Below are 12,047 nucleotides of genomic sequence, written 5' to 3' on the forward strand. Positions count from 1 at the left end.
GGGAGGGAAGAACGTGTAGGAGGTGTAAAAGGGAGGAGGGGCGGGGGGTTAGACCGGTAACGGGCGGGGGCGCCCGCTGCTGCCCCCACCCCCCCCCACCCCCGCCGGGCTCTCTATTGTGGAGCGCGGCTCGCGGGGCTCTGCGGCGCCGCCGCCATCTTGGGCCGGCGCGAGACGCCGAGCACAATGAGAGGCGCCGCGCACCGGCCCGGCCCACGCGACGGGCGCCAAAGGGGGCGTGGTCAGAACAAGCCACGCCCTCCTCCTCCCGCCTCCTAGCCACGCCCCTGTCCTCAGCTGCCCTCCCCGCGCGCGCGCGCGCGCGCCACTGCCCCCCCCTCCCCCGCCGCCCCCGGTGTGCCTCAGGGAATGGGGGGGGGGCGATAAGCACCCCCTGTGTGACAGCAGAGCTGGGGGGGCTCTGCAAGGCTGGGAACACTCCATGTGACACTGGAGAGGGGGACCCTGAACCCCTTCCCCGTGTGACACTGCAGGGTTGGCACTGAGTGTTAGGGGGGCTCTGCAAGGCCGAACCCCCCGTGTGTCGCTGGAGAGGGGGACTCTGAACCCACCGCCCCCCCCCGCGTGACACGGCAGAGGTGATTCCCCCTCGTGGGACACTGCAGGGTTGGCACTCAGCACTGGGGGGGCTCTGCAAGGCTGGAAACCCTCCATGTGACACTGGAGAGGGGGACCCTGAACCCCCTATAGTGTGACACTGCAGAGCTGACACACACCCCCCGTGTGACACTGGAGAGGGGGACCATGACCTTCCCCTGTGTGACACTGCAGGGCTGGCAATGAGAGTTAGGGGGCGATCTGCAAGGCTGGAAACCCTCCATGTGACACTGGAGAGGGGGACCCCGAACCCCCCTGTAGTGTGACACTGCAGAGCTGACACTCCCCCTCCTCCTTGTGACACTGGAGAGGGGGACCCTGAACCCCTCTGTGTGACACCCCACATCTGGCACCCAGTGATGGGGAAGGGACACCTGCAAGTCTCAAACCTGGGGCTTCCCTCATTCTATCCCTTGTCACTTGGGAGAAGAGCGCAGCATCCATCTTGCCTCAACCTCCTTTCCAGGAGCTGCAGAGAGCAAGGAGGTCTCCCCTCGGCCTCCTCCAGGCTAAGCAGCCCCCATTTCCTCAGACACTCCTCCAAACCCTGTTCTCCAGACCCTTCCCAGCTCCGTTCCCTTCTCTGGACACGCTCCAGCCCCTCAATGTCCTTCTTGGATTGAAGAACCCAAAACCTGAAGCCAGGATTCAGGACACCATGTAACATGGTGGTGGGGCTCCATGCACCCCAGCACGTCCCGGTCCTTGTCCCCAGGGCTGACTGGACACCATCCTGTATCTCTGTACTGGGAGCTGAATGGCACGATTTTGCATCTCTATAGGTGACAACAGTGGCCAGGAACAGAGGGACAGCATTTTGCATGTCTATAGGTGCCCAAGGCGATGGGCCCTGAGCTTCCCCTTTTTTTGCATCCTTTTGGGTGCTAATTTCCCTTATTTGGGGATTTGCGGGGTGCCCTGGGGTGTGGGGACATCTGGGTGCTCTGCTCCTCCTGCTCTGGGGTGTGGGGACATCTGGGTGCTCTGCCACCTTGCTCTGGGGTTCAGGGATATATTGGGGCTCTGCCACTCTGCCCTGGGGTTCAGGGATATCTTGGTGCTCTGCCACCCTGCTCTGGGGTGTAGGAACATCTGGGTGCTCTGCCATCCTGCCCTGGGGTTCAGGGACGTCTGGGTGCCCTGGGGTGTGGGGACATCTGAGTGCTTTGCCACCCTGCTCTGAGGTTCAGGGACATCTGGGTGCCCTGCCACCCTGCCCTGGGGTGTGGGGACATCTGGGTGCTCTGCCACCTTGCTCTGGGGTTCAGGGATATCTGGGTGCTCTGCCACTCTGCCCTGGGGTTCAGGGATATCTGGGTGCTCTGCCACTCTGCTCTGGGGTGTGGGCACATCTGGATGCCCTGCTCCTCCTGCACTGGGCTCTGGCTCCGGGCAAGTTCACGTGCATCTGACAGTCTGCAAAATCCTTTGGGACCCTGTCGCCTCTGCCTCGATAATGCACAGAGACATCCAATATTTGGGCTGAAAACAGTACCACGGTTTGGGTGGCAGCCCGCAGCTGCTCCCATCGCCCTGGCAGCGCTGCATGGAGATGGGACTGTGCCTGAAACACATCCCGGAACCACCACATGCCAGAGCGGGATGCTTCCTAGCAAGGTATTTTGTGCATTGTTTAGCAACAGTATTTCTTGACAGATCGCTGCCTTCAGACGAGATAAGCAGTGTTTGCTAGAGGCGTGTGCGCAGCCCCGTGACAGAGACCTCGGGCTGGGACATAGAAGCACAGAATCATTAAGGTTGAAAAAGATGTCTAAGCTCATCCAGTCCAACCATCAGCCCAACACCACCATCCCTACTAAACCACATCCCAAAGTGCCACAGCCACACACTTTCCGAACCCCTCCAGGGATGGAGACTCCACCACCACCCTGGGCAGCCTCTGCCAGGGCTTCACCACTCTGTCAGTGAAGAAATTTTTCCTAATATCCAATCTAAACCACCCCTGGTGCAACTTGAGGCCGTTTCCTCTCATCCTATCCCTTGTTACTTGGTTGAAGAGATGCACCAGCTCCTGTTCCCATGGCAGGTTGCTCCCTCATCCGGAACCACCTCCAAGACTGGGTCCAAACTCAGCCACCTTTCTCTTTGAATCCTTCCCCCCACCCCTTATATGCCCATACATGCAGAACACTACATAACCAAGAACACTTTTCTAAAGAATACCCTAAAATCATCAAGTCAGCAGTGCTTAAACTGCCCTGACTGCCTCTTAAATAATCAATTCATATTTAATTAGCTTACCACAAAAATTCCATTAAATTTAAATAAATAGACATGGCAGGAGTTCTCTGAGGCACAGCAGGCTCCGTTTAAAGAATTCTCTTTGAGTTTGCTAGGTTGGTCTTTAGTCAGTTTGTCGTCAGAGTCCTTGTGTGGCTCTAGCAGGCTCCTGGGCTGCTAAGTAGTAGCCCTAAAGACGAGGATGGGGTGCTGGTGGATGAGGAGCTCAACAGGAGCCGGCAGCGTGTGCTCACAGCTCAGAAAGCCAACCGTGTCCTGGGCTGCATCCAAAGCAGTGGAATCAGCAGGGAGGGAGGGGATTCTGCCCCTCTGCTCTGCTTTGCTGAGACCCACCTGGAGCCCTGTGTGCAGTTCTGGAGTCCTCAGCACAGGGAGGACATGGAGCTGTTGGAGCGACTCCAGAGGAGGCCACGGAGATGATCCGAGGGCTGGAGAACCTCCTGTACGAGGACAGGCTGAGAGAGTTGGGGTTGTTCAGCCTGGAGAAGAGAAGGCTTCAAGGAGACCTTAGAGCAGCTTCCAGGGCTGAAAGGGGCTCCAGGAAAGCTGGGGAGGGGCTCTGGATCAGGGAGGGCAGGGAGAGGACAAAGGGGTAGGGTTTGGAGCTGGAAGAGGGGAGATAGAGATGAGATCTTGGAAGAAATGTTTTGCTGTGAGGGTGGGGAGGCCCTGGCCCAGGTTGCCCAGAGCAGTGGTGGCTGCCCCATCCCTGGAGGGGTTCCAGGCCAGGTTGGATGGGGCTTGGAGCTCCTGATCCAGTGGGAGGTGTCCCTGCCCATGGCAGGGGGTGAAACTGGATGGGCTTTAAAGTCCCTTCCAACACAAACTATTCTATGATTCTATGAACTAGCCTCAAGCAGACCAATTTCCAGGACCAGATTGGGGACATTCATGACCAAAAAGGGTTTTATCCTGCCTGGGCCTTTTCCAGCACCAGTATAGGCACAGTGCCTCTTCATCGCCCCGATCCCTGACATTACTGGCATTTCTGCATCCGAGAGGAAGCTGTTGCGTCATTTTGTCATTGCGGCAACTGCAGGCAGAGCATCACCAGAGAGATTTTGCCCAGGGAGCTGCTGGGACAGATGGAAAGGACAGATGCTGCTCCATCATGTGGAAGGGAACTCCCCGGTGAGACTCAGGACTGACCCTTGGAAATTAAACGGAGATTTGTAATATTGCACATGGGTCATTTTGCAAGGAGGGGAAGGGGAGCTCCTCACGGCTGGGTTTGCATTCCTGTTGTGAAACGTCCTGCTTTATTTCACAGGGCCGTTGAGAGGCTAACGGGGAGGGGGGACACACAGAGACGTGTGATTCCAGCTGGGGTTAAAGAGCTTAACCACTCTGCGAAACAAGGAGCTGTGTGATGGGAGCAGTTTGCAGAGCCTGAGTTTTATTGGTCCTACCATGAAACAGTGAACAGAGCGTGGCTGAGCTCCAGGTTTCAGGGGGAGAGAAGGAAAAGCCATGTACCAAGAAGGGCACCAGTAACCCTCACCCCAGGGGAACCCAAATTAGGAAGAAACAAAAAGTTATGGGCGTCCAGAATGAGGGAAGGCTTTTGCAAGGCTGGGCAGTCAGAGGAGGGAGCTGGTGTCAGAGCAGGGGGCCAGCAGCATCCCGCCCTGGGGCTACCAGGGCAAACGGGACAAAGGCACAGGGCTCCGGTTGGAATATTTAGTCTGATGGGAACAGACTTGCCCACAGTAAGGCCCATCACATGGATCTGACCTGTTACGGTCAACTAAATGGGCTCGATACTCCAGAAGAGAGATTGCTGAAAAGGCAGTGGAGGAGCTGATGTGCGCCTCGAGCTCATCTGTCACCCAGACGTGAGCATCCATCACCTCAACAGGACACAGAGCACCCTTCATCCAAACCCAGGGCACCCAGCTCCCATCCCTCCGCGCGGGTCCCGCACCCCCTCCGCATCCCCTCCCCCGTTCTCCCGTGCCGTGGGCGCCACCTCGCGGGGCAGGGCGGGAGGAGCGGGCGGGCGCATGAGGTGGGCGGGGCCAAAGGGGGCGGAGCAAACTCATTGTCTACTGTTGGGCGTGGCCTCGAGCGGAATGGGCAGGGCTAAAGGAGCAGTGGGCGTGGCCAGGCAATGAGTGCGAACAAGCGGCAGCACAGGCGCTGGTGGGCGTGGTCTCATTCGAAGTGGGCGGGCTAAAAGAAGGGGGTTGAAGAGGGCGTGGCTAGGGAGTGGGCGGGAGGCCAATGTGGCAGTAGTGACGCGGCGGACTCTGGCAGGCGTGGCCCGAGGTGATTGGGCGTGGCTAAAGGGACCGATGGGCGTGACCAAGCGGCCGCGGAGACTCGGGCGTGGCCGGGGCGGACGCCATACATGGCCACCACATGGGCGTGGCCAGGGCGCCAGTGACGTGAGGGCTCTGGAGGGCGCTGGTGGGCGTGGCCAGGCACGGGGTAGGCGGAGATGGGAGAGCGGAAAAGCGGTACTTGCGGGACGGTGTTGGGCGTGGCCAGAGGCAGTAGTGCCTACGGGGCGCCGGTGGGCGTGGCTAAATGGTGGGCGTGGCCAGAGCGAGACCGACTGCGGGCGTGGTGGGCGTGACCAACTGGGCGTGGCCATGGGCATCAGGGACCCGCATTGGCTGCTGAGCGTGGTGGGCGTGGCAGCAGCAGCGGTGATGCGGCGGGCGCTGGGCTGCCGGGGGCGTGGCCTGTCGCTCGGGGGCGTGGCCGCGCCTCAGCTGACCGGCCGCCATTTTGTCAGGCGCTGGGAGGCTGAGCGGAGCCCGGTGTCGGGGCGTGCGGCCGTCGGGGCCGCCCCTGCCGCCTGTCCTCCCGCCTCCCCAGCCCGGGATGTGAGCCACCCGGGCCCGCTGTTCTCCCCCCGCTTCTCGCCGTAGCGGCCCCCGGCCCCTCAGCCCCGAGCGCAGGCCCCACGGCCCGGCCCTGCCGCCATGGCGCTGAAGATGGTGAAGGGCAGCATCGACCGTATGTTTGACAAGAACCTGCAAGACCTGGTGCGCGGGATCCGCAACCACAAGGAGGATGAGGTGAGAGGGACCGGGCCCTGCCGGCTGCCCTGGGCCGGGGGCCCTGGCACCCGGGGCCGCATCACCTCCTCGCTGCTTGCCAGCCCTTCCCCTGTCAGGCCCTGCTCCTCAGCCAGGAACGAGGAGGAGCTGGGGGTTCGGACACCCTGCAAAGTGGATGTTGTGTGGGGCATGTGGAAGCAGGAGTCAGAAGAAGATGACGTTGGTGTAGGCCACATGGGAGAGGCAGTGGGAGAAGTAAGCGTTAGGGGAGCAAGGAGGAGGGAAGGAAGATGAGGAGGATCAGGCTTGGTACGTGCTTTCCCATTGAGCTTGGAGTTGAAATCCCTGGTACGTATCTGTGAGGAATTCCTGCCTGTTGCAGTGCAGTCAAGGACTCTGCGTACCTAATGAGGGAAACTGTGAGGTCTTGCACATGGGTCCAGGCAGTCTGGGGTATCAGGACGGGCTGGGGGGGTGATGTGAATGGGAGCAGCCCTGAGGAGAAGGAGTTAGGGTACTGGGGTATGAGAAGCTTGACATGAGCTGGCAATGGGCACTCACAGCCCAGAAACCAACCGTGTCCTGGGCTCCACCCGAAGCAGTGAGACCTGCAGGGCGAGGGAGGGGATTCTGCCCCTCTGCTCTGCTCTGTTCTGGTGAGACCCCACCTGGAGCCCTGCTGTCAGTTCTGAAATTCCCAAGACAACAAGAACATGGAGATGTTGAAATGGTTCCAGAGGAGGCCACAGAGATGATCCGAGCGCTGGAGCACCTCCTGTACAAGGACAGGCTGAGAGAGTTGGGGTTGTTCAACCTGGAGAAGAGAAGGCTCCAGGGAGACCTTAGAGCAGCTTTCCAGTCCTGAAAGAGGCTCCAGGGAAGCTGGGGAAGGGCTTTTTACAGAGGCGTGGAGTGATAGGACAAGGGGGGATGGCTTTAAATTGGAAGAGGGACGATTTAGATTAGACATTAGGAAGAAATTCTTCATGATGAGGGTAATGAGACACTGGCCTGGGTTGCTCAGGGAAGTTGTGGAGATACTCAAGGCCAGGTCAGATGGGGCTTTGAGCAACCTGATCCAGCCTTCTGGGTGAAATGTGTTCTTATTTCACAGCTTTTGTGGGCAGAAAGCGGTTGCATGTCCTGCCCTGTTATTCTCTCTTGTATTAGAGGCATGTGATCAGGCAATTAGTATAGGTGACATGACTAGTCATCAAGAACACGTTATGTGAGACGTTCCCTGGAGTGTCACATGTTAACTGGGAAGTAACGGACACTAAGGATATGATTTCTGTTCTTTTTCAAGTAAGTAGCCGTGGCCTTAGAAGCTTTCTTATGAGCGATCAAACAGGTTTACTTACTGGAGTATTGTTTCATTATTGTAGAGTTAGTGACAGACTGAAACTATTTGTAGGCAACAGTGTCTCTTTGTATGAGTATGATATTCAAGTGGAATCAGCTACTGAAAGTATCTGGAAAGGCTGTAAACATTTGACTAAATGCAATACTTCTTTTGGAAAACTGTGATCCTTATTACTGGTGTTGTTGGGCTGGAGCACAAATACAGCTTCCAAAACCACTTGTAAGTTGAAATGGCTTTTAAGGCTGTTGTGGATAGGACAAGGTGTTATTTGTTAGTGATTATACCTGGGAAATTTGTAGAATCATTAAGATTGGAAAAGACCTCTAAGATCATTCAATCCAACTTTTATTTTTATCTTAGTATACGTTAAATTTATGGATCTTGATTTGGTGGCAGAGGAGATAAATGCTACTCTGAAGTGTGCAGTGCCCTGCAAAACGTCAGAAGCTATGTGGAGAAGTGAAAACAGTATGTTTCTGTGAACATGAACACACATCCCTGTGTGTTGTGTTTCACTCTGAGCTGGAACAGGTGAACAGTGTGTCCATGGAGCACTTCCCACAGTAGGCTTTGGCCCTGTGTGTGTATGTGTTACACTGCTTTTAGTGAATGGGCTTTATTCTCTTGTGCACAGGAGAAAGTGTTCCATCAGCCCTCTGAAGATACCCCAGTGAAGGTCCAGGCCTTTGTGGCATCAGTCCTGTCTGAGGAGGACTGAAACGATTTCATGACAAACAGCACGTTTTCCGGGACTTCACAAAGAGCATGAGCACTGTTACACAGTCAGGATTAACAAGTTGCTGTGTATCATCAGCCACACCGAGTTTCTTCTTGGTCTGTGACAAGAAATTGGCTTTGATCTCCTCTGGAGTTAGGAAAAAATCCTCCTCAGACAATTTTGTATTTGAAGGAAGGTGTTAGAGGTATGCACGCTCTCTGGGATTTGGTGAGGTCAAAGCACGTGCGTTTTCTTTTACTGTGGGTAAGAGGCTGATGTGAGTTAGTGTGGCTGGGCTGTAGGATGATGGTATTTAAACGATTGTAGCTTGAGTTTGAAATGCAGGCCGACAGGTTTTAAAGCAGGTAACTGTAGAGACAGTTCCTGTTTATATCCTCATGTACAGGAAAAATTAAACCCCAAGCTTCAGGATGTGTTCAGCTGATCAGTAGATGTTGCACTGATGAAATGGGTGTCTTCTGTAGCATAGGCTGTTTCAGAATCTTGCAAAGATTTTGCTTAATTATAAAGAGTGTCTGCAAACTGCACAGGCCTCTTCCTTTTTTCAGATCAGCTGAAGAGGGCTGTAAACCTTCTGCTGGGTGTTGATTCAGTGCTTCACTGGCAGGGGTCATGGTGTTTGCTAGTTTTCAAATGATGTTTCAAAATCAGAATAGTATTTTAGAGGAAGTAGCTGCAAAAATTCTTCCTCCTTTTCTTACAGTACTTCCGTAGTTCATTGGGTCTATTAAATATTGTTCCAACATTTGTGTCTCTCAAGAAAAGTATCTCAGCTTGAGACATGCTCTGTCCTGTTCAGAAGAGCAAATCTGTGTACTTTGGTAGTGAGGATGTTACCTGTTGATCTCAGCTCACAATAATTGCTTTGTGGAAGAGATGCCTCTGGAAAGGAGGTGCTGTGGTTTTAAAATGAAAATGGCATGGAAAGAAATGGAAGTGTGATTGGATTTGTGATTAGATGCTGTTTGGATTTGTGATTTCATTGTGCCTTTTGCAGAAGGCTGATTTCATAGAATCATGGAACAGTTTGGGTTGGGTTGGAAGGGACCTCAAAGCCTATCCAATTCCTGCCCCCTGACATGGGCAGGGACACCTCCCGCTGGATCAGGAGCTCCAAGCCCCATCCAACCTGGCCTTGAACACCTCCAGGGATGGGGCAGCTACCACTGCTCTGGGCAGCCTGGGCCAGAGCCTCCCCACCCTCGCAGCAAAACATTTCTGCCTAAGATCTCATCTCAATCTCCCCTCTTTCAGCTGAAAACTGTTACACCTTGTTTTATCCCTGTAATCCCCAATAAAGAGCCCTTCTCAGCTTTCCTGTAGGGTGTTATTCTTTAGTTCTTGTCTTTTGGAATTTAATCATATAGAAATTGTGCCAATATCTTTTTTCCCTCTCATCTTTCTGGGCAGCCTCTCCTGGTAGATAGTACAATGTATTCCTTTCTGATTCTTTTACAGGTACTATGACAGGCAAGTGTATCTGGCATTTCATGGATGCATTGAGGATGTGTTTGTAGTGCAGGATGTGCCAAATGGTTGTCAGCTGGGTTCAGATGTTGGTTTCTTGATACAGCTCTTCAGCAGACCTGCTGTGTTATTTCTTGGGGGATTTATATTCATTTTATGTTCATCTTATATTGCTGGGGCTCTTAACTACCTACCCCGAGGCCTGTGATGAAGAAATAGAGTGCCATGAGCTCTCTACCCATGCATTTTTAAGTGTCTCCATTGGCTCTGTAGGGGGGACTGTGAGGGTGCTGGAAGCTGCTTGGTGCTTCAGTTCATATCCTTGCTGCCAAGTGCTTAATTACCTATCAGAGGCCATTTTCTTTTTTATTTCTGGCCTGTATCCAAAGCTGACCCATCTATTTTGAGTTTACAACATGGGAAGCAAAGTGGTGGGCTCCCATAATGATGAGATAGTCACTGTCCTGTGCAGGCATACTCTGTCCATTTTCCAGTCTTCTGGGGAAAGCTGGAGCTGCATCATCCTTCTATGAAGGAAACACTGGTGTGGAAGGAATGAAGTAGCATAATGGCATTGGATCTTTTCCTAGTCAGATGTCTTTTGTATACTTTTCAGCAGCCTACAGATGCTTTGATTCCTGGGGTGTTTCCCAGTGACAGCTTAAAGTTTGAGGGAAGGCCAAACCTACAAGAAAGACCGGATTCTATTCCGTTCTCCCCAACCTTCATTCACATCTAAGATCTCATTCTCTCTCTTTCATTGGGAAAATGAATCCTTTCGATAATGAAAGCGGTGAGTCTTTTGCCTGTTAATAGGTGGTTTTGTTCCCCATGGAATAACTTCTGCCACTTTGTGCTCACTTTTTGTGGATGTGCTGCACAACACACTCAAGAGGGCAATGGTTGATACAATAGGCTCTTAAAAATGTAATGGATTTTTTCCCAAGATGTTCCAAGCTGAGAAATTATTTCAGGTATGTTCTCCTGAATGTGAAATAAAGGCAGGGCTAATTCTTTGATGCTCTTTCACTCTTGCAGAATGTACTGCATTTGCAGTTAAGAAGTTTGTTATTCACAACAAGAAAGCTACTGATGCTTGCTATGGTAAGAGGTTCTTTCGTAAACCTGAGATGATGAAATAAAGCAACAGAGGTGTTAAATGAGTGGGGCTTTGTCTGTTCAGACTATAGCCCTCTGTGTTCCAAGCGCCTTTGATTTGCTAGAGGACACTTGAGGGAGAAGGGGTTAAAAAAAGTCCTGCATAAAAATTGTGTTTGCTTCCCTATCAGCTTCAGAAAATCGCCTCCCTCTTCCTTCAGAAAACCTGCTGCTTGTGTGCCAGGGTTCACTTGGTGCAGTTTTGGTAATTGATCGTTTCAGGAGAAAATGCACTACAGAATGCATATTTTCTTGTGTGTGGTGTTTGGAGAGCAGTATCTCAGTGTTTGTTTGCATTTAAGTAGTTGTTTTTTTACGGAAGCAAGTTGGAGAAACGAAAGGAGCAATCGGTGTTTCTGGTTGGAAAAAATATAAATGAATTTCAATTGATAACACACCTCTCCTCTAACATTATGTTGTGTCTGTGCTATGAAAGATGTATCTTGGTGCTCAGACTGGGCTTACCAACCTAGCAGCATGTTCTCGCTCTCACCTCTTAGTGACTGGTACATGAGGACATGATTTGTGTTGTTAAAAAAACTTTCTCCCCTAAATATAGGGCTGCTGCACGTGACTGCACACTTCCAGCTGCTTTGCTGCCACGTTTTAGGATGAAATCATGGTGTGAGGAATTTTAAGGAACCTTTTAACACCACAAAAGTCTTTTGGGCTCAGCCTGTCATCAAGGCTGAAGATCAGTTAACTCAGTGGTCTTTTGACAGCTTGGCCTCCACCCACTGCTGCAGCATCAGCGTTCAGTGGGAGTGGATATGGGATGGAGCATAAGAGGGGATTTTGAGGAATGGTAAAGAGCTTGTTGGTGCCTAAGGCTGAAAACCAGCCCAACTGATAGGCAGCGTGCAGCTCATTGATGACAGAGCTTTCAGGCGCTGACGCTTGATCAGTTCCTGTGTGTCATATGTGTGTTAATATCTTTGAAGGGAGCTCATTATTCCACCCACTTTCAAGTGGATCTGGAGTTGCTATTGTTAATTCTTTGAGCCTGTGAATCACTGGGAAAGACGAAGTCAGAAATAGGAACAATGCACAGAAGAGGGTTGCATAAGGACCTTGCACCACTGGTAAAGCAGCAGACTGGCAGTGGCCTCCGAGACAGCCAGGCCCAGTGTCCTTGTGTCCCTGCCTTACCTGCTGTGTCACAGAAAACACAGGACCTGGAGCATGAGCCAAGACGTGTGCTTTTTTTTTTTCTTGTGTGATTACAAGCAGAGAGCAGCTGAGGCTTTGCATTAGTGCTGCCTCTCATTAGCTTCTTGCTTTCTCCCGTGTTAAATATTACTTAATTGACTGTGGCATAAGTGGGGCTAATAGCTTTGTTGCCAGCCCGGATCCTTTTGTAGCTGTCTCTTCTGAAGGGTTTGAAATGCTCAAACAGATCGCTTTCTCAAATGCGCACATAGAAATACTGCCT

The 12,047-nt window shown here is 52.6% G+C and overlaps 1 protein-coding gene across 2 annotated transcripts in view; it reads left to right on the forward strand.

The window, feature by feature from the left end:
- The first annotated feature begins 5,586 nt into the window (after positions 1-5,586).
- The window catches only part of AP3D1 (adaptor related protein complex 3 subunit delta 1), a 44,074-nt gene continuing 37,613 nt past the window's right edge, over positions 5,587-12,047 (forward strand). For both annotated transcript variants that reach the window (XM_054049895.1, XM_054049896.1), the window contains exon 1: positions 5,587-5,906. In XM_054049895.1, coding sequence (XP_053905870.1) covers positions 5,811-5,906 — 96 coding nt within the window. In that variant the 5' untranslated portion in view covers positions 5,587-5,810. The remainder of the gene's footprint in view (positions 5,907-12,047) is intronic.

The sequence above is a fragment of the Cuculus canorus genome, chromosome 27, assembly GCF_017976375.1.
Source record: "Cuculus canorus isolate bCucCan1 chromosome 27, bCucCan1.pri, whole genome shotgun sequence".
In the NCBI taxonomy this organism is placed as follows: domain Eukaryota; kingdom Metazoa; phylum Chordata; class Aves; order Cuculiformes; family Cuculidae; genus Cuculus; species Cuculus canorus.